We start from the raw sequence: 25,598 nt of genomic DNA on the forward strand, positions 1-25,598 counted from the left end.
GAATGTCGGTTCAATACAGACTCACTTTGTGAAGTTGTCTGATAAATTTTCTGGAGAGCTAGTATAATACAGCTTTACAGTCACTTGTGAACTAGCTGCAGGTCTGTAGCTCCCTGTCTAAAAATACAGATGGACGATCTTTGAGCTACAGTGCCTCCCATAGAAAACTTCAATTTACGGCGCACAAAAAATATGCGCTATTTTTATTATTATTGAAGATTGTGTTATTATTTATCTTTCACTTACACAACAACAAAAAGTATAAATACATGTAAAGTAACATAAATTTTTCCGCGAAAAATTACCAAATCCTTGCAGGTCGTTTATTCTAACTAATTCAGAAAAATAACAAGAGTAAAAATGGGGTACTCTATATGCAATGTTTTTGCCCAAAAATGACGAAGTTCAACAGCTGATATTTTTATATATTATCAGAAATCAAAATCCTAGCAATTTGAAATTTCTGATATATATGTATAAATGATCTGCAAAAGAACAACTTCCTATCTTGAAAACTGTTCGAGGAGTTATCGGTACAATAAGGGTACCTTTTTGACAGCCACTCTCAAAATTCTTAGAATTCAGAAGCAATGGAGTTACATGGGACCTCACGGCGGTCTTCGAACCCCATGCCGCTCAAAATATATTTACCCCCTTAGGAAATTTCTTGATCCGTCTCATTTCTAGAAAAGAGTACGCATTTCAAAAATTAGCGCATTCGTCACATCGGCAACGATTTTTTTTTCTACATGAACCTCTTCCTGTTTGGTCCAGTTTCAATCATACCTCAATTTTTTTTTCTAAAAATAATACTTGTGTTTTCGATAGAAAGGGTGTCGTTCATTAAAAGCTTATTGCAACAGTTTAGCTGAATATTATGTTTATTTTTCGTTCATCCCGGTCCGGCGGTTACGGCATGCCTTTTCCGCAGCAAGGCAGTTGCCATATAAGGTCATGTTAAAATTCGACAAACTTGTAGACTTTACATTTGTCAATCTGTATCATGTCAGATGTGCTATTGCCGAGCCTGAAGTTACAAACGCAGAAACTACGGATTGAAAGTGTGCAAAGTTGAAGGTTTAATTAACTAATGTAAACAATAAAGTTGCAAAATGCGCATCATGCGAAGGAGCTGAGTCAAATCTTACACGTGTTTATGCCCGAGTTTTATATGTTACACGATCAGAATTACACATATTAATGCTCAGGCTCACACATCAACACGATTGCATATTCGGATTTACAAGTCTACATGTCTGGATTTTTGAACACGATTACCCTCCATAGGTACAGTCAAGAAAATAAAATATACCAATTGAAACAAAATTTATACTAGAATTAAAGGTGCGCTGAAGTTTCATTTTTGACATTATATTGTTGCATTAAATACGTAAAAAAACAGTTGGAGATAATGAATTATAGTAACATAATCATGCTTTTTAAGAATATTTTGATCGATTTTAAAAAGCCGTCGTCAGCTAGAACCAGTACATGGGATGCGTTCTATTCGTTCAGTGTATCTTACATGGCCATCAAATAGTCAATTTAGACAAGCTTGTTATGGACTTACTGTAGCATTTGATAAACCTGGTGTAATATGGAGGCTATAAGACTAGCTCGATTAGAATTCTACAAAATTATAATGTTTGTCGCTCTTATGTTGGGAACTTGATGAACACACGGAGAGGAAAATACAGAGGTCAAACTGACCTTACATGTTTTAAAATAACTGATGAGTAAATAAATGTTCAACACTTTACGCGTAGATTCCATCGTCGCATTAACAGTTGGCAAGTGTCTGGCTACGAAACGACAATGTATACAATTACATGTACCTCTACATGCTGAAACTTTCAAAATGTTTCTGAACAATAATTAAGGTCTGTATTGTAATACCCGGTAACAATTTAATCATGAATGTACGCGCAGTTCATTCTTGATGCTTATAGTAAATAATTTTTGTACTTCAATGTGTGCCAATTAAATAATTTTCAACAAAATTCTTTTAAAAATCTTTTTTTGAAGGAGAGAGAAAGAATGCGATGCGTAATGAACCTGCTTTATTCATTTCAGTTTGATTTATTATACTAAGTGTTTGCATACTGATGTATGCGTTTCCTCTTATCGAAAACAAATTGACTATATACCTTTATTTGCGGAGGAGGCAAACCCTTTAGTTTACAATCAATTTCCATTTATTTTAGCCTCGCCCTGTTCAAATGAAAACAAAGGCTTTAAAATATTCCAGTGCAGTTACGGTGTATATGCAATTAAGTACAACCTTTGTGGTTGGTATTTAGATCTGGAATATCTCCGTAAGTCGAGTATATCGTAGGTTTGTGAGTAGCGGAGCGGACTTGAGTTGGAGAGATGGATCCTGTAAGCGCCTGGTTTACACACTAAAACATCCTGACCCATACATATATCCTATAGTAATATACATATCATACATTTCTCTCATTTTGACTAAACATTGGGATTGGTTTTTCTCTTCTTGATTTTTCACAACTAATATCGTTTACCTCTTATATGAGTATACACGTGTAAATATATGTAGTATGGGGATGGACTATACATGCATCGGATGATGATACCAATAAAGGCATGTATATTTCACTCTTAATTTTTATTTCTAAAATTACATCTGACCATATAGTCATATATTTCTTCGTAATAAATTCAGATGGTGTTGCAAACTATATATGTTGTTTTGTGTGACGCGATCTTTTTTTTTTTTCTTTTTTTTTCATATGTTTCGTTTAGTTGTGTTTGGGTCTGATGACATAATTTTTCACTGTTTAACATCACTCGCGTGTACATATGCAAATAGACATCTTTACTCAGTTTGTAAAACTTGTCTACTTGAAAACTCCACTGAGCAATCAAAGAAAATTAATAATATATTTTGCAATTGTTTAAACTTGCATTGTGTTATGATTAAAGGGAGAGGACGAATCAAGTTTTTTATAACTTGTGCTCAATTCCATTGAAATACAATATATATAATGCAATAAAGTATGTTCAAATCAAATCAATTAAAGATTAGGTTATAATACCGTGTCCTCCTCGCGATCGTCAATTTCAATATATTCAACGAATTTTGATAATGGCACAAATGTCAGTGGTAATCTTTAAAGAATGAAAGAGTTTATTTTATCTTTCATATTTCCCTTTCTTTCATTAATCAATCTAAACAATTGAAATCCCACTCATTTTGCACCTTCTATGTAGGCCTATATCGGGAATTCACGAATTTCATATTCCGAGTCTAATATTACAATCTCCAAGTACTTGACATGGTTTCGTATAAATATGAGCAAACATATTCAGTCGTAATTGATCTAAGGTATTTCAAAAATACTATATTTAAAAAAAACATGAAAATTGATGAACAGTTCCGACATCTTATTAGAAATTCACATTCGTAAACAATGGCGCCATGGCAGCATCATAAACTTCCGGTTCACGTACACGCACTGAAACATGGCGAAAGATAATTCTTTTGCAGGGCCATAAAAAAAATCCTCATTGACAATGTGATTGAATGACGTATAGCAACGTTAAGTACACGTTAATTCGTTGTTAGCTGTGGTGGTAAGTGAATTGTAAATTATACCTTGTTATAGCCCTGCGTGCTTGAACTTCTATTCATATGTTCATCATGTTCATAATCCATTCATTGACAATGTTGACATTGCATTGTTGAGCAAAATGAATTAAAACCTTAATTTTTGTCGAAATTTGATTAAGTTAGAATGTATACTTTGAAATTTTAATGCAAGGTTACTGGTCCAAATCAAACTCTTGTTAAAATTGATGACCCTTTCCCGACGTACACGCAGACAAAAGGGAATAATTTGCATTGATTAAAAACAATCAGATTTAAACATGTATGACAACTTATTCAATTTAGGTACTCTTCTCACCAATTAAATACATTAGGTTGATTCATATGTAAATAAAGAAAAAAAAATACTGTCTTGATTTATTTAAGTTTTAAAAAAGTTATTTTTATCTGCAAGGAACTTGTAAAAATTGTTTTTATTTTATTTTCATTTATTAAGTAGGCAAGTGTTATTGATCCAAAATTCAGACAATAAAAAAAATGGCAGGTGTTGGAATGGACACAAAGATATACCCCTCAGAGAAATATGACAGGGTTCGATTTTCTTCGGACCAAGGGGGAGCTGGTCCATCGGCCATGAATTTGAAAGAAAGAAAAATCCAACAGGATCGGTTTTATGAGGTGCAATCAGCTTTGACACTTGAGGAGGCGCGATACTCAGAAATGCGTAAAAAGATCCCTGGACTTGGTCGCATTCCTAAAGATCGCATTAATACACAGAGCCAGGATTTGGAATTTCAGAAGGTTCATGAGATAATGATGATACAGATGTTTGAATTTTGTTGTCTTTATATACAAGCAGCTAATATTTGAATTTGAAGTTAATAATAAATTGATGACATGAATATTATTTTGTAAACATATATTTTTATTATCAATATTTTATAATTATTAAATATTTCGAAGGAATAGAATACATTGTGCATCTACTTTTAGTGCAGAAAATTGATAATATACAAGAACATGTATATTGCTTTAATTTTGTCAGAGAAGAGAAATCATTTGTGCTCTCTCAGTTAGCTGAATAATGTGTATTTACTTTTTTAGAGGAAACAAGACCATGTGGTATTTGTGAAGCAAAATTTTCGACAAATTGAGTGTAGCAAGTTTGTGCCAGACCCTAAAAAGCTTGGAGTGAAGAAGATCAGGGACTTAAAGTAAGATTAACTTAAATGAAATAAAATTTTTATTGCTAATCTCACTGAAATAAAATTTGTGAATAAAACATGTAAAAGTTAAAATGAAAATCTTACTGCAAATTGATATGAATAACCTAATAACATGAATAACAGTCAAAATGAATGCATATTTAAATGTTTAAATTTGAAGAAATAATAAAAATGAAACAATCTTTGTAATAGTACTTTTAAATTCAATATTTAATACTGTTTATCTAATTTTCTGTCAGATGCCACTGTGGAGAAATTTTGACAGAGCATGCTGGACTTTCCAGTGCTCAACCAATGAACAATGTTCAAAGGGACATTGTGGAGGCATATCTTATTCCAGAGAGTAAGTTTCCCTATCATTTAAACATTTTGATGAAATGGGAAATAAAAATAAATATATTTACCAAACATTTTAAACACAAATTTTTACTCAGTCAGACAGGTATAATGAAATTTTTGTGAAATTTGTGAAGATTTGAAGAATAATTGTAAAAAGTGAAACTTTTATAACAAGACAATTCATTACGCTGAGATCTTTAAATTTCAAACTTTTCATCTGTTGCAGAGTTGAGAAGCCACATAAATCGGGAGACCCTCTTCAAAGCTCCTCCAGAAAATTTAGCCTCACTTTTACACTCAGTTCCCTGGAGTAAAGAGGATGCGTTCCGGGAAAACATCTGTACAACATTCGGCAAAATCAGTTTTGTGAACAATGACAACTCCAAACCTGCCAAGGTACACAGATTTAACTTTATTCAGTGCATGCATCTCTTAGAATATACCCGTACTTAATGAATGCTACTGTAATATAATAAACTTGAAAAATCTATAGAGTATAAATCTTCAATTTTTTATATATATAAAGTCTGAATGTTAATGAAATTGATGTCACAATTATTTCTATTTTCCGTCATTAGTATCATTGTCAATGACCCTTATGCAATAACATTAGGAAAAAAGAAGGTATTGAAAATAAATGAAGTACAGGTTCAGGTGAAGTTAAAAATGAGCCACTGTAGATTTCTATTTGATGTGTGATTGTTTTAGTACAAATTAAGCTGATATGGCATGTTTTTGCCTCAAATTGTATTGTGAATTTTACTGATCAGTGATGAAAATGTTCTTTCAGTATGTGCGACTAAGTCACAATGACTCCGTAGACAGATGCTTGGAACTTATGGAGAAACACTGGAAAATAATGGAACCCAAACGTCCCAGCTTGTGTATATCTGTGATAGGAGGGGCAAAGAGCTTCAAGCTGGACAACAAGATGAGAGAAACTTTCAACACTGGTCTCATTAAGGTATATTGTTTGCTAGAATCTTCTTCTTGCTCATCCAATTCTTGTTCTTTTGATCTTCTTACCTGGTATGCATAATACATTTTTTTTTGGGGGGGGGGGGGGGGAGGCAAATAGTTATATAGCCAACTTTTTTAGAGGGGGGGGGGGGGGGTTGGCTGTTCGAGTTGGTCAAATTTTCCTAGTTATAAAAAAAAGGCCATTTTCAAATGAACCAGTTTTATGTTTCATGCCAGATATTAATATTATCACCAACTTTTTAAAAAAGTAATGAAACCTTAAAGAATTAACCTTCTCAACAATAAAATCAATCGTTTATCAAATAAGGATTATGAAGAAGTTCATACTTTTAAATCAAATGATTTCAAAAACAGGTTTGTAAACCAATAAGATTCTCAATGGTCTCTTTAGCGGGTACTGTCTGGAATTCTTACTCTTTGCCACCATTTATAATGTTGAGTAAATTTTCTTTTCAGGCAGCAAAGACAACAAACGCTTGGCTGATCACAACTGGGTCAAATGTCGGGGTGATGAAGGCGGTCGGGAATGCGGTCAGTGAGGGACAGTCCTTCCTGTGGGACGACGACCGCATCACCCACACCCTGCGTCTGATCGGTATTGGGCCCTGGGGATATGTCAAAGACAGGAAATACCTGGAGAGTGATGGAGATGTAAGTGCATTTAACATATTATGGTTCATTTTAAAAAACATTTTGTTACGAACTCTGCACAGTTGTATTGCTTTGGACACATCTTAGGCATTCTGTTAAACTTTTAAATAAGGTGGAATTCTTGTTTTAGATTTTCAAAGATGCATAAATATCATGCATTTGTGAATGAAAGTGGTCAGTATATATTAATTAGGTTTTATAAGGGTTATTTCACCTTAGTCCAGCTATGTGGACTATTTTTTGATTGTCATTGTCTGTATGTAGTGAAGTGCTAAATAAGCTGACATAATATTCTGTATTTCTCATCAAGCTGTTCTATACTTTTTTTTATATACAATAATTCTAAAAGTTCTTTTCTAATCAGCTTATATTTGAACATGAATACTCAATATGGGAAACGGAGGTCTTTAAGAAACATCGTTACATGTGTAACCATTACTAGACTTTGTCTATTTGTTCAATCCATAATAATCACTCGGATACATTCCAAGGATTCACCATCTGTAATTATTTTTAAATTTAGGGCTGCTTTCCAGTTCATTTCAAAACCAGCAACATTATTCAACATGGTAAGCCAGTACCATTAAATCCGAATCACACACACTTTGTGTTTGTCGACGATGGATACAGGAACAATTATAAAGGAGCGTCGGAGTTTCGTGCATCATTTGAGCAGAAAGTCTCCAAACCTACAGAGGGTAGGAAAAGAATTTTGTTTATATAAATTTTTCCTTGTTTTAATTTTATGAAAATCATTTTATATGTTTTTCCTCTTTTTAGTATTTTGACTATTTTGTTCCATATGAACAAATTCAAAGAAAGCCTTAAAAATTTATGTGTTAGAGGTACTTTTATATTCTTACAACTAATACTAAAATTCAAGGTGATTGTGATTAAAATTGCCAGCATGTAATTTTCTTGATGTTGTACTAAGTTTTGTATTATTTTCTTAGCTGGTGGGTTAGGGATACCAGTTGTGTTGGTGATCTTAGAGGGCGGGACTGACGCTATCAGTGACGCCATGGTGTCTCTCAATCACCATATTCCCGTTGTCGTCTGCTCAGGAACAGGCCGGGCGGCAGACATCCTGGCCTATGCTTATTCTCACACACGCAGCAAGTAAGAGTTATTGCCCTTGATGGTACTTAAATCTTAGACATTCTTGTAGCACTAATTTTGATCTTGTGTGATATACTTTATTTTGAGAATGTTTTGCTATCGTGACATTTAAGTCTTGATTCTTTGCCTGTTATACAAATAATAAATTTTTAAAAAATTAACTAATGGTATACAAATCCCAGAATTCAAAATACATGTTCATGTGTAGCTAATAAATGTTTTAGATATATCTAGTTCATTATATACAAAATGTACATATGTTTTGAATATAACTGCAAATCAGAAATACCTATAAGTACTAAGGTTTAGTGAACATTCAACAATTTTTTCTCAAATCTCGGATAAATGCAATATATATGTATTATCTAAATTGCTCTTGCCAATAAAATTTGGTATCTTTAAATTGTGATAAACTTGTTATATGGCCAATCCAATTTTGTGTTGCAATAGAAATAAAAAAAACAATTTCAGTATTATTCATAATGATGTAACATATACTATATCTGATGGGTGACTTTCTGTATATACTTAGACATCATGATTCTAAAACTCCCAGAAATCGGTAACTACGGCTTAGAATTTCTTCTTGCAGTGCTAGAGTGTGATTTACTTGTACCATCTGCCAATCATAATTTCATGTATTACATCCAGCTTGGAGTGTCAGTTTTTAATGTTAAACAACTGAAGCTGTTTACTCTTTAATCCAACTTTTCTGTCACATACACTGAAAGCCTGCTTGAAAATATAATTAAAGCATTTTGTTGCTCTTCACTTATCTTTGGTAAGATCAGTTGATATGAGAATGAAATCCACATGATTGTACACTTTGATGATAAATTTTTTATACAGATGACGACGATGATGAAATATCTGAGATTCACTGTGTTGTGTTATCAATGATCAATATGTGCATTTATTGATATCCAAATTCTTTACATTTTTAAAAGTCAATTTAAGACATGTTTTATATAATCTTAATCTGATGAAAGTTCACCTCTTTGACAGACAATTGCTGCTAGTAAGCATATGTGAGACTGGGAATAGATTTTCAGTGATGAACTTATTATTAAGTTGAAGATATCATTTAATATATTGTGACTGTTAGTTTAGAATATATGATAACTATGAAGCACTGACCAAAAAAATATTTTGAATTACCAGTCAATTTCATTTTGAATATAAAATTTAGCGATGAAGGCATTTCATATTTATTTTAAGTATAAAGAAAGATGGCACAATTAAATATTAAAAAAAAATAATTCCATTAACCTCTTTTTACATTATAAGTAAAGGGGAGTTGAAGCCAAAACATGAAGACAAACTGATAGAGAAGATATTTGATGCTTATGGAGAAAGATGGAAAGAAAAGGAAATAGAAGAAAATATCAGATTACATTTGACCAACGTCAAGAAATGTATGGAGCACCGGGATTTGGTATGTACCTGGTTTATGATTTATGCATTTTTAAACCAAACAGAAACTAGCCATTGTATGCCATCCTAATGGTTCAGCATTGTGTAAACATCAGTATTGTGGATTTAATGGGAGCAAATCAAGGGTCCCGTTGAAAACGGCTAGTTGCTCTTGATAACCATAATCGATAGTGCATGACTCTGGAAGAATAACAAAACAAATTCTTAAGCTGTGATAAAAATATTTTTACCGAAATCTTCAAATTGTGCATTTACAACAATGCAAGGTAAATAATTTCATTTCAAACTATTACATCCAGATTATATCTTTTCATTGATAAATTATGTCTTGAACCAAGTTATATTTTATTCTATACCAAAATCCTGGACCACAGAAATGCTGAATCTGTTAATCTAATAATCAGTTAATCTGATAATTTTTGTCGGACTAATTGACTATCAGATTAAGCGGAACCCTCTGTACTGGAATGATATATCGTTCTTATGGTATTTGTATTACTGTAGGGTTTGAAAGTATACAATATTATCAATAAAGTAAGAATTAAAATTGTTTCTATGAATTTAGCAATGAAAATGAGAATTTTTTTAATGAAAATTTTGAATATACATGTAATCAACTTCTTGAACATTGTGTTGACTCAAATTTTCAATGATTTTTATCAGATGTTGTAACTGGTTTTGTTTTATCTTCATTTCTTCAGATCAACATCTTCCCAATGAACAAACATGAAGACCTAGATATTGCTATTCTTACAGCCTTACTGAATTGTGAGTTCTTTTATTGTACCTTGTCTTATTACTGTTTAATTTTTAAACTTGGACGAATCTATTGTGGACATGTCATGGTCAAAGTTTTTTTTGGCCTGTGTTTTGAGTTCTGCAGTTTGACGAAAATCAAATATCTTATAGGAATATATGTGTAATTATCTTTATTTAGTTTCACGTTATTTTTAAATTTTCAGCCAAGGCCGGAGAGACGTCTGATGAAATCCGACAGAACCAGCTGAAGCTAGCTTTGACCTGGGACAGGGCTGATATCGCTCAGGAGGAGATCTTCAGGGAAGATGTGTTGTGGCCGACAGGTATGGAAGATCGGATTAAATATGCATGTTTTTTGAACTTCATATTTTGAACACCATCATTAATCCAAAAATATGCTTTCAAAGAAATAGTAGAAAATTTTTCCTTTCCATATCTTAAGGATCATATTTTGACCAAAAAACTCTTGATATTTGTAATTATATGTATATCAGCACACACAATGTTATGTTATATATGCAAATTATTTCTGTGTTTTTAGGAAGTTTGGATGATGTTCTGATGGAAGCCATCATGGAAGAGAGAGTGGAATTCGTTGCGCTGATTTTAACTCAAAACGTGGTGATGAAGGAGTTCCTAACCACACAGAAATTACAAGAGCTTTACGACAAGGTTAGTGTAATATAGTTATTGTAATCAATCTGAAAAATAAGAAAATGTAGTAAAAAAGAATCTGCGTACTGTTACATGTAATTCCTAATTAAACGCGAAGGAATAAATATCCGCGTAAAATCGAAGCATCCTTCGCGGATTTTAAAATCTCGCCATTATTTTCTGAGAGTTGAAAACTATAAGAAAAAAGGAGAAAAGTTCAACGTTCGCGATTTTATATTCTCGCGATTTGATACAATTCAGCGGGATGGCAGAACTAAGTACTCGCGTAATATAAGGAATTTACAGTATTAAAGTATTTGAGGACACATTTTTTGCATCTGATTCTGTGATTTCTTCAATATTTCTGATGAACCAATTTTCATGGATTTTGTTATTGAGTTGATCCATGCATGAAATCAAATGTCATTGAAGTGCATGGTCTGATAAGAAATTGTATTGAAAGAATCATTGTCAATTGATTTTTTATAACAATCCAACTGATTTCACTAAATCCACAAAAGTTGAAGAATATGCTTGATATAAATGAAAATCTTTATTCCTTTATCTAACACACTGAAAAATAGGTAGTGAAACAGTAGGTTGTACATTTTGTATACACTGATCTTTGCAGTCATTAAGTCGTATGGACTCTCACCATTTGAAGAAATTGATGCGTCGTACGATTAATAGTGAAGAGTTCTCATATGACAACTTGGCTCGCCTCATGGAGTCTCTGATGGATAAATACGACCACAATTTTGACGAAAGCAGTATTGTTGACACAGGGCCGGGGAAGAAGTTTTCCCCAGTGTTGACCAATGCTCAGCAGCATTTCAAATTCCCTTTCAAACAGCTGATGATTTGGTCCATTCTAATGTTAAGGTAGCCTTTATTTATTAAAAACTTTTTTTTTCAACTTTCTAACCTTTACATTCATACATAAATACATACATGAATATATGGGAGGGCTCATCTTATTTGAATTTTGATGCAAGAATTATGCGACATATATGCGCAATTGTACATAACATAAATGTGAAATAACTTACATTTTTCTTTAGGCAAAAGATGGCGATGTTCGCCTGGCAGATGGGGAATGAGCCAGTCACCAGTGCCGTCGCCGCCTCTAGAATTTATGGCAGCATGGCGGAGCACATCCATCGAAACGAATCCGCATTGAAAGAAAAAGTGCTGACTTACAAAGAGTGAGTCTTTATATGGCCACTGAAATAGTAATACATATTTTCAAAATGTTAATAACTGTTAGAGCTGATACATTATTGCACTGTGGCAAGGATTTTCTCACTGTAATGCCACAGTTAATAATACTACAGCCCAACAGTGATTACAGAACTATACCGACAATGTGATTTCATTGCATGGAAAGTCGCCAATGGTAACAATGATGTATATGTACTATCACAGTTGTTATATAACTATAATCCCTATCCTCATCTGGTAATATTCAGCCCCTGTGACAGTGGTTAAATTACTGTAAAGTTTTAGTAGTATTGTAACTGAAGTGTTACAGTGGTCACATAGCTGTAGTACCCATGCAGTCATTACATAACTAATTCTTAAAACACCAAAGAGTTAATATTACATAGTTGCAGAAGCCTCCATATTTCCTTTTTGACAGTGAGTTTGAGCACCTGGCCAGGAGCGTGTTGGACGAGTGTCACATCAAGCACCAGGAGAAGGCGATGATGCTGGCGGAGAGGAAGTCTCCGTCCTGGAGTTCAATGACCAGTCTACAGATCGCAGCCTCCGCCGGTAACAGGGTGAGTTCTGGCAAACGTACACTACAACCTTCTCAGTACTGGAGCAAATAATTTGGGCAATCAACTTTTTGAAAATGTCAGAAGTCTTGATAAGAAAATATTATGGAAGGACATGATGCTGATTTATGGTGTGCTATGGTGTGTTTTTTGGTACACATTTTCCATACTTAAGAATCTCAGGATTCTGGGTGAATATTACTCTATATGAGTGATTGTGGCATCATAATGGAATCTAAAATTTAAAGTAATTCACTGCTTACCTTTTTTTGCTCATTAAATTTTGATGATCTGTCAACTCAACAAAGCCAAGATTTTTATTGTAACAAAGTGTCAGAGGTTTGCATTATATGGTATGATAATTGCTCCTTATTTTAAAGGCGTACTTGTCCTCAGTGTCGTGTAAGAACTCCATTGATACCTCCTGGAATCGAGGAATTCAATCGTCCCCTTCCAAGGTAAACAAAATGTCCATTTTTATTTGACGAGTAATGTTGTATTTCTTGTGTCTTTAAAGGTATATCTTTCCTCTGTGGCTTGTCGAAATTCAATCGACGCCACATGGCGCCGTGGGATTTACTCTCGATGGAAGGTAACCCAAACACCCGCGTGAATCGTAGTCACCTTGTCTAACTATAGTCAACTTGTCTAATTAATCAATGTGTTCTGTCACCAAACTCATCTTTTTTCTCTTTTATCCCCTCTGGCATCTTGTTGTGGAGGGGATATAGCATTGCTAACTCTGTTCGAGAGCGTGTTGTGCATTTGTGTGTAAGTGTGTATTGTGGGCAAGATTGAAAGAAAACCTTAGCACTTTAAGTATATAATTCTAAACTTTGCATGTACATTTAACTTATAAGCATTATAATAAGTCAGTCATTCCTATTCATTTACACAATTATTGGTGATTTTTTCTCTAAGTACATGATATTATAGAGTATTAGACTGAGTATTAAATTATACTCGATATACTGTGGTTTCATCAATATTCGTTGAATACCAATTTTCGTGGATTTCGTTTTTAAGTTAACCCATGAAATTAAATGTTCATTGAAATGCAATTTCTATTAACATTTTGTATTGATAGGGTCATTGGCCACGAATTTACATATCATTTTTACTTTATCCACGAAAATTGATACCCTTGAATATTAATGAAACCACAGTAATTATATCATTTTCATACATGTAGTATTTATGTAGTATAATATAATATATGTCTAAATTGAGAAATTTGTATAAGTGTTAATCAACACTCTTTAATTATTTATTTGATGTTTCAAATAACTGCACAATTTAACCTGTATGTTGTATGACTATATTTTGTGTGTGTGCAAAAAACGAAAGGTGAAGGGCCAGGATACATTTTTGCTAGAATCTTCTACTTTGGAGAGAGGTTTGCATAGGCTTTGCCTGTTACCAAATCCATTTGAACTTTCAATATAATATTTTCTAATTAAAACTAAGATCTTTTACTTAATAAATTCATAATTTTAAGTTGAAGTTAAGTCTCTTAAGCCAGACCACATAAATGGGTATGATTCTTGAAATTTTGTAAAGATCATAACATTAAGTATCTTAAAGGAACTTTGAATTTCTTACTCAAAGGATTATATAATTATCAGAGATTTACACTGCATGATAAAACTCCTCACATTCAAAGCACGTACTTCTCCTTTATTATCTTCTTGAAGCATATGTCAACTTCCATTGTCTTCATGAGTGTATTATTTACATTTATAAATACAGAGGGTTCCACTTAATCTGATAGCGGTTAAGGTTCCCCTATCCTCGGCCTCAACATGTTTTTGTCATGATCGTAAAAAAAGTTATTTATCCTTCAAACTTTATGAATGAAAAAAAATAACAGAAAGAAATTCTTTGATGGTATCCATGCATTTTAGAAAGTTATTTCAATTTTGGCCACTTTGAATATGATTGAAAAAATACACAAGTTGAGATCAAATTAGAGGAAAATAGAGTTGTACTTGTGTACCTGTGGCTGGAACCCCTTTAAGCTTACCTTATTTGTGGGACTCCATGTAACCACTAAGCCAAGCAGTTCTGAAGAGTGGGTTGAGATATAAACACTATGGGACCAAAAAATTTTTTTTCTATAAATGGTAGATCTATGGTACAAATGAAAAAATTCCAGATAATTTAGACATACATGTATCGAAGATTGCTTAGGATCAGAGATTGTTAAACTGCAGATATTTCGGTTATTCAAGTATAATATTTGTGTGATATGACTGTTAAATCATCCTGTTACAAAGAGGCTCAACGATAAACATAAGAATATGCAGAGGAATTTTTTTTTATACATGTTTAACTGATTGCTTCATTGTTTCATCAATTTGATAGAGCTAGAGATTCAATTTTGGTTGTAAAATCAACCAGACGAGTGATGTTTAAAAAAGAACTGGTATTTAGATATTGGATGTAACACAGTCAAAGTGTTCTGTTGTTGTGTTAATAAAAATATGAATTGTGTTTACAAAACTAGTAAGTTAAAGTGAGGGAGATGGAACGATGTCTTTAAAAATTCTAATTTCAGCATTCTTTTGTTTACTGGTTACATGCAATCAGGGTAAAATTTTTAATAAATGGTATATACATGTAATCTTATATATGAAAGAGATTCCTATTTTTATTTTTGATTCAATCATGTTTTAATTACATATTGGAAGATTAACTGCATAAATTTGTATAGTCTTAATCATGATGAATTTTATCATTATAATTTACATTGAATTCCTTTCTCCTTTAGGTGCTGGTGACTGTATTTTTACCTTTCTTGCTGTTCACACCCTTTCTAGAAGTCAACGCAATGGGGGAGAAGAAAGCCAAGACTTTCCAGAAAATCCTTACGTTTTACACTGCTCCCATTACAAAGTTCACTCACCATTCGGTAAGTTATACACTGTTATATTTTAAGATGAAGCTAGTCTATGAATGTTTTTTTTTTTTTTTTTTTCTCTCATTTATGTTTGTAAATGTATAATTGCTATATTTACATTTAACTTTAGTATTCAGAATTGTTTTATTTTTACAGTTTGTATACATGTTCTTGGTGATCTTGATGAATTATTCAGTGTGCACATACAGTTCTTTTACATTTTTTGAGGCTCCGTTGACTAAAATTTGTTTACAGATCCTGTACATGTTCTTTGTGACTCGGTTTACAGTTTTATGCGTTCTTTACAGATCCTATACATGTCCTTTATGACTCTGTTTACAGTATTATTCATTGTTTACAGATCCTGTACATTTTCTATATGACTCTGTTTACAGTATTATTCATTGTTTAAAGATCCTGTACATTTTCTTTATGACTCTGTTTACAGTATTATTCATTGTTTACAGATTTTTTTACATTTTCTTTGTGATTCTGTTTGCAGTATTATTCATTGTTTAAAGATCCTGTACATTTTCTTTATGACTCTGTTTACAGTATTATTCAATGTTTACAGATTTTTTTTACATTTTCTTTGTGACTTGGTTTACAGTATTATTCATTGTTTAAAGATCCTGTACATTTTCTTTATGACTGTTTACAGTATTATTTATTGTTTACAGATCCTGTACATGTTCTTTATGACTGTTTACAGTATTATTTATTGTTTACAGATCCTGTACATGTTCTTTGTGACTCTGTTTACAGTATTATTCATTGTTTACAGATCCTGTACATGTTCTTTGTGACTCTGTTTACAGTATCATTTATTTTTTACAGATCCTGTATGTTTTCTTTGTGACTCCCTTAACAGTAATATTAATTTTGTTTTTCACAGATCCTGTACATTTTCTTTGTGGCCCTGTTTACATACTTTTTGTTAGTGGACTACCAGTTCTATGAAATCACGACCATAGAGATTGTTTGTATTGTGTGGATTTTCACATTCATTGTGGATGAACTTTACACAGTAAGTTTACATACTTTTACTGTAAGATATAGTCACTGAAAGGTACTAGCTGTAAAAGTGGTTTTTAAGCTGGTGGTTGAGAACGCATTTTCTATGGTCAAACAATACACGTGGGTATTAAATACATGGATGCATGATTAATCACTCTTAAGTTTTGAGTTTTTCACCACAATGGTATTTAACACAATTTTCAGCTTTTCATGTACCTAGACTAGTTTAAATTTTCTGTACATGTAAATTTCCATTTTTACAGTACTACTCAAATGCATTCAAACAAAAAAGATATTTCTATGAGTTGGGTACATGGACTAGCTTGTACGCACAGTCTTTTAAATAATATAATATTTATATCATTCTTCTTCAAAGAAATATGTTTAAACAAATAAAATTTTGTTGTAGTTGCTGACTTTTCCATCTCCAACTTTCCATGGAAAGATAAGAGACTGGTATGGAATGTTAAAGTGTGTGGACATGCTGAATCTACTGTTAGCACTCGTAGCATTCTTGGTCCGGATCATCGACATGGAGAAACATGCTGAAGAAGCCAAGATCATTTTCTCAATTAACTGTATCATCTTCTATATACGTATCATGAAGCTCTACACGGCTAACAGCAGTCTTGGACCCAAGCTTGAGATGATCAAAATGATGGTGAGTTGGAATTTGGAAATCCTGGAGGACCTTTTACAAATGTTGCAGAATTATAAAAATGTGCTGTTGTGAATGCCGGCAACCTTGCTTTAAATTTGATTCTGTATTTTCATCATAAAAAGCATTCTTTTGAATATTACTGTATGCACTATTGTAAAAATTATTACCTCCACCTTCATCTTAACCTCCTTCCCTTGGCTGTTGATGTACAGTTATATGTGAATTTAAGGGTATTGTAAGTCATTTGTTGACTGGGAATTGGGCAGAATACTTTTTTTGAGACCTTGACTTCTTGTGTCTAGTTTTGGCCCCATTTGCAGCTAATGATAATTAGATTTATGACAAAATGAATGTACAGATACATGTACAGTGTATATACACACTATTGATCAAGATGTGCTCTTGTTTTTGACAGTTTGATGAGCTGCGGATGTTTCTCCTTGTGGTAATCGTCTTTCTCCTGGCTTATGGAGTGGCCAGCCAATCGCTACTGTTTCGACAGAGAGATGCATCTTGGGATATCCTGAGAGACATTGTGTTTTATCCCTACTGGCAGCTGTATGGAGAACTGGACTTTGAAAATGCAGTGCATAGTAAGTTAAATGTATTTGTCAATGCATTGTAAGTTATTTGTCAATGCATTTTAAGTTATAAATCAGTGCATTGTAAGTTATTAATCAGTGCATTGAAAGTTATTTGTCAGTGCATTGTAAGTTATTTGTCAGTGCATTGTAAGTTATTTAGAAATAAAGTACGAGTTTTCGTGAATGTTGCAGAATAACCTTCGAGGTCAAGAAATGTTGTTTTGAAATATAAAAGCCGAGGCGTTAGCGGAATAATGTCCACGGCATCTCTTTGATCTCAGCAATAACTGTAGTAGAATAATCAGTGCATTGTAAGTTATTTGTCAGTCACTGCATAGTAAGTTAGTTTTATATTTTCGTTTCTCAGCGGACCAAGAATGTTTCGAGTCGCTGGGGAATTTCAGCAGCTCATCCATGACAAGGATGGCGTACAATGTGGCCAAGATGAAATGCAAGAAGGAATACTGGCTGGTCTACATCCTGTGTGCAGGTTACCTCATTATGGGCAACATCCTGCTCTTTAACCTTCTGATTGCCATATTCAAGTGAGTCCCTCATTGATTGATATATCATGTATATTTGAAAATGATATGGACCTTCTTAATCTTATTGAACAGTATATTAATAAGTACTGTGTTGTAATCATATTGCAAATGAACTAAAATTGCATCATATTCTGTTGCCTTTGATAGTCAAGATTAAAAGATTTTATGATATTATCTGATAGTTTGAAAATAGCTGCCAAAATTTTTTCTTAAATTTGAATATATTATTTTGGCATTCCCACCGAAGATGCTCATTTCTTTTAAAATGCTGATGATAACATGTACTTTTTTTTTCTTCATGTTTCCATCTGTAAATTTGCATTTTGATTTTGTAAAAATTTTCTTTTCTCTCTAGTCACATTTTCACTAAAGTGGAAGAGAAATCCAACGAGATCTGGAAGTTCCAGATGTACTTCTTAACCATGGAGTTTGACAACAAGACTGCCTTGGTTCCTCCATTGAGTATAATCCCCCATCTCTACCTGTTTTTCAAATGGATAGCAAGAAAAACTTGCTGCAAAAAGAGGTCGAAAGGTAATTAGCGAGTTTTTAAAAAACACTTCTATTTTATTTCTAAAAATTTTTTTTATTATATTTATGATTTATTTTTCATTGTTATTACATTTTAGGGGTACAATTTACTCAGCGTCACCTGGAATTTTTGCAACTTTTTGAGAAAGAGGAAATGGCCAACTATCTGCGGCATAAGAAATCGGAACAGAAGGACTCAGCTGAGTCTAAACTTCAGAAAAGGTAACATTAAAGTTCTAATTACATTGTGCAGATCCACAGAGCTATTGGATCAAAACTGCAGGCTACATTATAGACCAACAGCAACAAATTGAATACGCATAAAGATTTATCTTGACCCTTGGGCAATGAATTTCACATTTTCATAATGTTGATGGAAGAAGCTACCCGAAATTCATGACCCTTAGATTAGTACCCGTCCGGTAGTCCTGATGTGGGAAAAGATGGGGTTTAAATGATTTTAAACATTTTGAATGGAATTGTATAACTTGTTTTTATTCTTTGTCCCGGCCCATCAACTTATTATCTACAAACTGCGGCAGCTCTGTACAATTCAATCAAAACAAAAGGCCTATGGGCCACATTATTTACCTGAGATGTACGTACTACTGATGTGATACTGGTATATGGCTATGACAAATATTGCTCAATTTTCATATTTGAAAAAAAACACCTTTTAGAGTTGAGGAACTCTTCAAATTGGTGGAGGAGGAATTAACCGCAGACCAAGGTGGCAGCTCTTTCAACCACACTCTCATTGCCACACAAACCACCAAACTACCACGAGAGACCACATTCGAATCTTGTCCACTGGAGCCTAATGGCTGGCCCAAAACAGAGGCTGTCATTGAATTTGCCAAGAAGTTGGAAGAAAAAGAGCAGAAGGAAGTCATAGAGGAGGAGGTGGCAGAGGTCAGTAGGGGTCATTGTCATGGAGATTGTCATGGTATTAATTCAGCCAATCATAGTGTGATGAAATTGATGTTATCAAATATGATATCATAATTTCATCATCAAATTGTGACAAGGTCTTGGTGAACTGATACGGTAAATTCCCTATTTAACATTAGTACGTAATTCCGCAATTCCACTGCTTTGCATCAAATCTTGAGAGTCATAAATACATATAGCTCAAAACTCTCTGAAAAATAAATTAAACAAGATTTTAAAATCCACAAGGACTGCTTCTCATTATTTTGCGCAGATATTAATTACCCATGTTTAATAAGGAATTTACAATATATGAATCAATACAATGGTACATCCAAAAAATGTTGATGACTGCATGTCGTTACATTTAGGTATTTGATTTGTATCCACACCGCATTCCCAAATGGCGAAAATGAAAGGAGACTTCAGATTTATGAAATCTGAGATATACATTCTTTCAATGATGCTTCATAAAATAGCTTGGTTTAAATTTGTATCTGACCTTTATTTTTATATATTAAATGGAATGAAAAAACATGTTTCAGATTTTTATTTCAATGATCTATGAAGAAAATTAGGTATGAATCAAATTTGATTTCAGTGCTTTACGAATAAAATATATCCTGAATGCGTACACTCTCAAAAAACGATATTCAATATGTCTTTACCTCTTGTTTAAAATGACTCTAAGTTTTAAATAAAAAGTCGAAGCTTAAAATAATGGAAAAAAGATATATCAAATCAATTATGAAGTCATAATTCATCTAGCGCTATAATTTTTTTCACTTATTCTTTTCTTGCCTTGCCCTTGATGCGATATTTATGTTCATGTGTATGATTGATGGCGTATTGTATTGTTTATTACCAAGGATAGGCTATTTTGGGATATATTTTGACAATAATTTCAGACATTAGATTGAGAAGATTTTACAATACTCTTTGATATAACTAATTACATATTTGCGTGGTTAAGTATTTGGGTTTACATCGTATTTGGCTATTCCGATGATAAATTGTGCTAATTGATTGTCTGTATATTTAAAGATGGCTATTAATTAGTTACTACTCTGCCTGTTAATACAAGTTTTAAAAAATATGAATGAAAAGTTATTATAGTTTTAAACCCTGAAGGTGAAAGCTAGGTGCAGCAAGCAGAACAGCTGTCCATTTTAGATTCAAAGCAAGATCATTTGAGACAGATGATGATATATTAGTATCTGTTTGATTTATCTTATTCAGGCGTTGATGGATGAGGAGCAAGCCAAGAAAGAGAAGAAGAAAAAGAAGAAAAAGAAACACAAGAAGCACAAGAAAGAAACACAAGAGGAAGAGAAAATAAACAACATGGACGTACAAAATAACGCAAAACCTGAAAGTGAGGCACAGAAAAACATTCCCGACAACGCATGGGCATCGCCATTGCCTCCGACCACAACCAGGAATCTGTCTCCGCGGTTGGCGAGTCAGGAGTCGCCATACAAAAGTCCTTACTTACAGCGGCGCCTCACACCGCTCAAAGTGCAAAACGATTCATCTGAAGATTCAGACGACGTGGAAGACAATGCCCAAGTAAAAACTCCGGAACCATATAACATTCTCAGCACTCCAAGAAGATCCAGATCAAAATTACCAGCGAGCGATTCCGACTCGGATGTTCCGAGGAAATCCAGGAAAAAGAAATCACTAACCAGGGTCGAGAGTAGCACAGAAGATGAGCGACGATCAAAATCTAAATTTTTCAAGCGATTTAGAAGTCGACAACTATCTGACACAGATTAAGGCATTTATTTACTAAGTTGTCGCAGAAAATGTATGTATCAAATTGACTTGAAGCCAGTTTTTGTGAGTGCACTTATTTTAGGACAGCAGGGCAATTTAAATAAGAACTTATTTTAAACATGGTTATTAATTTTATTGATGTGGAACTTTTTGATTTGAAACTCTCTGATTTGATATTTTGGCCAGTGAAAAAAAATTTGCTGTAGATATTAAGCTACTTAAAGAATCTTCATTTGTTGGATTTTTTTTTTTTATCAGCAAATATTTTTTTTTTAATAGTGGCACAAGGGTACAAATGTATTAGATCAAATGAGCTCATAAATAAGGTTTTTCTTCTTTTTTTTTGTCATGGAACCAATTGCTGCAAATTTAGCACATGTTATATGCTTTCCTTTATAAAGATGGAATGAAATGAAAGTAGAAATGTTGCAAGTGTGCTATTTTTTAATTTATTTGCAATGAATGTCAGCGTTTTTCAGTATGGTTCTTTATTTGCCATATGATCTGGTCACAAATAGTTCAAGTTTAGTTTTTGTTGGGAGTCTTAAAGTACATAGACTATTAAAATATTCTTTATATTGTAAAGCATTTGCTGACTACACCAACTTCAACTTATCTTAAAGTTTGAAATTTCATCAAAACCCTTTTAATATGTATCAAATGTTAAAAATTTTATTACCAAAATGGCACTGCATTGCTAAATTGAAATATTAAAAAGTTTGTTAACTTTTAAATGGGTTGCTTTGAATCTTATCAAGCTTCATATGAAGATTTCTCTCCCTTTGATCATCATGTTTTATCAGTGAGTGTTGGCTATCAGACGTGTCTAGATTCACTGTGATTTTGACCCAAAATCAGGACCAAGCTCTCTGTGATATAATGATTTGAATTATGTTGTTGTAGAGTATGTATAATAACACTGTATATGATTATGATTCGAAACCTTTTTTAGTTTCATTTACACTATTTATTAACTTTTTGTCAAACTACTAGTCATGGAGTCAATTTTTAGTCTTGCATATGACACCAATAGAATCAACTTTGTGAATTTGTTGTCCATATTGCCCAATACTTTGACTTACTGCAATTGTTTTCTTTAGTTTCACCTTATCTTTTGCTTGAATGATGTCATGAGATTATAATAATCATGCGTACAGCAAATCTGAATTCTAGAAGTAAATAATGCCCATGATATTGGCAACTGAAGGATGTAAATGCTGTTTAAAGCCTGTTTTTTTTTTCATGTAATGTGAATTTTGACCTTTTGTACTTGTTAAAAATATGTAGTGATAATGACTTAATGAACAAATAGCATGATCAGTTATTGACTTCATTCCATCAAAATTTTCCACATCTGTTTCTATGTTACATTCCTCAAAGCTCCAATCTCTTGATGCATGTTATTTTTATGAACACTGTATTTATATTATTTTATGTTTATGAAATGGTTTTTTTAGCTTTTCTTTTTTTTTTTTAATTTTATTCTGCCTTTGTTTTATTCAAATTTAATCTCGGTCTTTAATACTTTTTTTTAATTTCAGATTTTCACACCAATGTAGTTTTTTTTTTTTTTATAAGAAATGAAATTTGAAAATCAATACTTTTTTTCAGTTTAACACCAAAAACCTTAACATTCCAACTATCAGTATACACATACAGGTCTTTTAGAATAAAGCAAGTTCCATTGATTCTGTTCAATACTGGTTCGTAATTTTTACTTTTTTAAATTTCCGTCCAATTTGATACAATGTCTCATCTGACATTATCTGCATACTATTTTTATTCTCAAGACATTTCACTCTCATAGAGCAATGAATCCTCATTGACACAGTGTCTTCTGTGACATCATGTATGATATATTTCTTGTTTTATGAAGTCTGACCTTTCTTATTTTTTATTTTTGTATCAAGGAAAAATATGCCTTTACATGTTGCTCATTTTATATTCCGCCCCAAACCTCATTTTTACTATTTTGATTTATATTCTTATTTATTTATTTGCATGTGTTAACACAATTTTTTTTATTTTCCTAATTTTCTAATTTATTGATCCCTTTTAATATTTTTTTTTGTTAATCCGTGTTAATGGATTTCAAAGCCAAATTACAAACAGTAACTTACTGAAATAGATATATATGTATTGAATATATGTAATTGATTGTGTATTGGTCAAGCAAAGATACTTATGAGACACCTTGAGATTTTACACATGTAATTTGGATGGAAGAATTACATCATAACCAAATTAAAGTAGGATAACCTTTTTTTCAAAACTGTTCAACAATTCACAATGCATTATTTTGAAAATAGAAATGACAATGAAAAAAAATGTTAAAGCCTCGGAGATTTCAAACTCATGAGTTGCAAATTTAAATGAATAGAAGACTTAAACCTTTGTAATATACCATATAAAACATCTAGATGGTATACAAAACTTAAAGATAAATAAATTGTTTCCTTTAGTTTGAAAGAAAGCTGTCTCAATATGAAGGTGTCCCACACCTTTAAATTCATATTAATTTTTCTTTATAACCAAGAAATTAGTCTGCCTAAAAATATTTAATAATTATTACAGATGGGTCTTACAAGTAGGGAGATAATGTAGTGTTTTGAAAGAAAACCTTAAGTTAATGTCCTTCTTGGTGAAGATGTTAGTCAATTATTTATAAATGTTCACTTTTTTTAGTAATGTAGTGCACATGTACTTATATGATGTTAATTAACTGATGTTCCCTGTATTTGTCTGTAGAAATATGATATCTACATTTTTTTAAATTTATATGATTTATTGTTGAGTATCTTATATCTACAGGGAATAAGACTTACATGTATCATATCAAATGCAAATCATATCATGATGCTATGTATGATGGTATTGTTTAATTAGTATTGATGGTTTCTGCTGATCCTATGACTTTGTTAACATCAAAATATTTGAATTAAGAATAAAATTAAAACAAAATCTATAACCTATCAGTTCCTTGGTATCAGGAAATGCAAGGAAAACACACAAACAGAGAGAGAGAGAGAGAGAGAGAGAGAGGAGAGAGAGAGAGAGAGAGAAGAGAGAGAGAGAGAGATTCCCAGGCTAATGCTGGAGCCCCAAGAGGGATTTAAAGATTAACATTATATAAATAGTGCTTGTTTGGGAGGGTAACAGTTGAAATTGACACCCTTAGGAAACCATTGTCAACCGACGCGAGGCACTATTTATTTTATAACACTGAATGTCTTAATTTTAGGGATTTTTTTACTGCTTTTTATAGAAATGACGTGAATTCTACGGCGAACCGTACGAGCATAATTTACGCGCATGTAATCTTTAGAAGTGTGTCATACGCCCTTAAAGTCCTCACTATTTAAGGGCCAATAAGCCTTTCCAGCCTTTTGGACTGAAACTCAGTTTTATGTTCCATATGACTACTGTGATTTAAATTGAAAAACAAATCCCTGTATTGGCTAAAATAGTAAAAAAAAGTAATAATTCAGTAGACTTGTAGAAGAGAAGTGCGCCTCGTGGATATTCTGTAGCCGAGAGGTTTCTCGTAGTTGTACGTACTAAATTTGGTTACCTGTATGTGTTGTTTGCAAGTAGTTTAAACACGCTTCTTTCGTAGGGTAATATCTTCCTTTTACAGCTTGCAGTCCAAGTTCAACCTGTATGATATATGAATGCGAAAATTACTTCAACAAATATTAATAAATGTACATATGCGTTGATATTAAACATTTAACAGGATACTGTACTCTTGAAGATTACATGTTTTTCGATAATAAACTTTAATTATATCTTACATAGAAACTAAAATGTTAGTACTTTAAAAATGCAAAAAGATAATGACACCAGGAAATAAGAAACCCTTTTTTTTTACAGTCACAATACATATCTTGTTACTTCAATTTTTTTTAAAAAGGAAGCTGATTTGCATCTATTAAGCAGACATTTTAAATCTGGTATTTGTCGTATTCTGTATACTTTCTGTAGTTTGTTTCAACCATTTACTTGAGCACAAACGTCACGGTCTATTTTAATTTATTGTCGGCCATTTGGTCATTGGCTGATTGTAATTAATAATTTTCCTACTCCATGCTAAATCAGCATATCTCGTATATTACACAAAATCAATTTCTATTTTGATGAGTT

General features: G+C 32.6%; 2 protein-coding genes across 5 annotated transcripts in view; both read left to right on the forward strand.

Moving 5' to 3' along the window:
- Positions 1 to 25,598, forward strand: part of LOC105343596 (sarcoplasmic calcium-binding protein) — a 58,752-nt gene that overhangs the window by 13,194 nt on the left and 19,960 nt on the right. The window lies entirely within an intron of this gene.
- Positions 3,438 to 24,423, forward strand: LOC105348053 (transient receptor potential cation channel subfamily M member-like 2). 4 transcript variants are annotated; one of them, XM_034473635.2, is made up of 27 exons: positions 3,438 to 3,594; positions 4,065 to 4,369; positions 4,673 to 4,782; positions 5,034 to 5,137; positions 5,360 to 5,529; positions 5,924 to 6,097; positions 6,571 to 6,765; positions 7,289 to 7,463; positions 7,719 to 7,884; positions 8,417 to 8,446; positions 9,172 to 9,319; positions 10,020 to 10,086; positions 10,281 to 10,400; positions 10,619 to 10,749; positions 11,363 to 11,613; positions 11,793 to 11,936; positions 12,371 to 12,512; positions 12,890 to 12,967; positions 15,280 to 15,420; positions 16,304 to 16,435; positions 16,835 to 17,086; positions 17,502 to 17,679; positions 18,038 to 18,215; positions 18,571 to 18,749; positions 18,845 to 18,968; positions 19,427 to 19,658; positions 20,916 to 24,423. In XM_034473635.2, exons 2-27 carry the CDS (start codon positions 4,106 to 4,108, stop codon positions 21,453 to 21,455), a joined length of 4,425 nt encoding a protein of 1,474 aa, XP_034329526.2. In that variant the 5' UTR covers positions 3,438 to 3,594; positions 4,065 to 4,105; the 3' UTR covers positions 21,456 to 24,423. The 4 variants fall into 4 exon arrangements, with proteins under 4 accessions (XP_034329526.2, XP_034329529.2, XP_034329530.2 ...); XM_034473638.2 differs by lacking the exon at positions 12,890 to 12,967 and adding an exon at positions 13,027 to 13,101; XM_034473636.2 differs by having other exon boundaries at positions 3,441 to 3,594; positions 4,068 to 4,369.

The sequence above is a fragment of the Magallana gigas genome, chromosome 8, assembly GCF_963853765.1.
Source record: "Magallana gigas chromosome 8, xbMagGiga1.1, whole genome shotgun sequence".
In the NCBI taxonomy this organism is placed as follows: Eukaryota; Metazoa; Mollusca; class Bivalvia; order Ostreida; family Ostreidae; genus Magallana; species Magallana gigas.

Bases quoted from the DNA above. Each gene is read 5' to 3' on its own strand.
- LOC105348053 (XM_034473635.2), top strand. From the start codon at position 4,106: ATGGCAGGTGTTGGAATGGACACAAAGATATACCCCTCAGAGAAATAT. The intron at 17,087-17,501 runs GTGAGTTGGAAT...TGTTTTTGACAG, and splicing joins TTGAGATGATCAAAATGATG to TTTGATGAGCTGCGGATGTT. The intron at 19,659-20,915 runs GTCAGTAGGGGT...TATCTTATTCAG, and splicing joins TAGAGGAGGAGGTGGCAGAG to GCGTTGATGGATGAGGAGCA.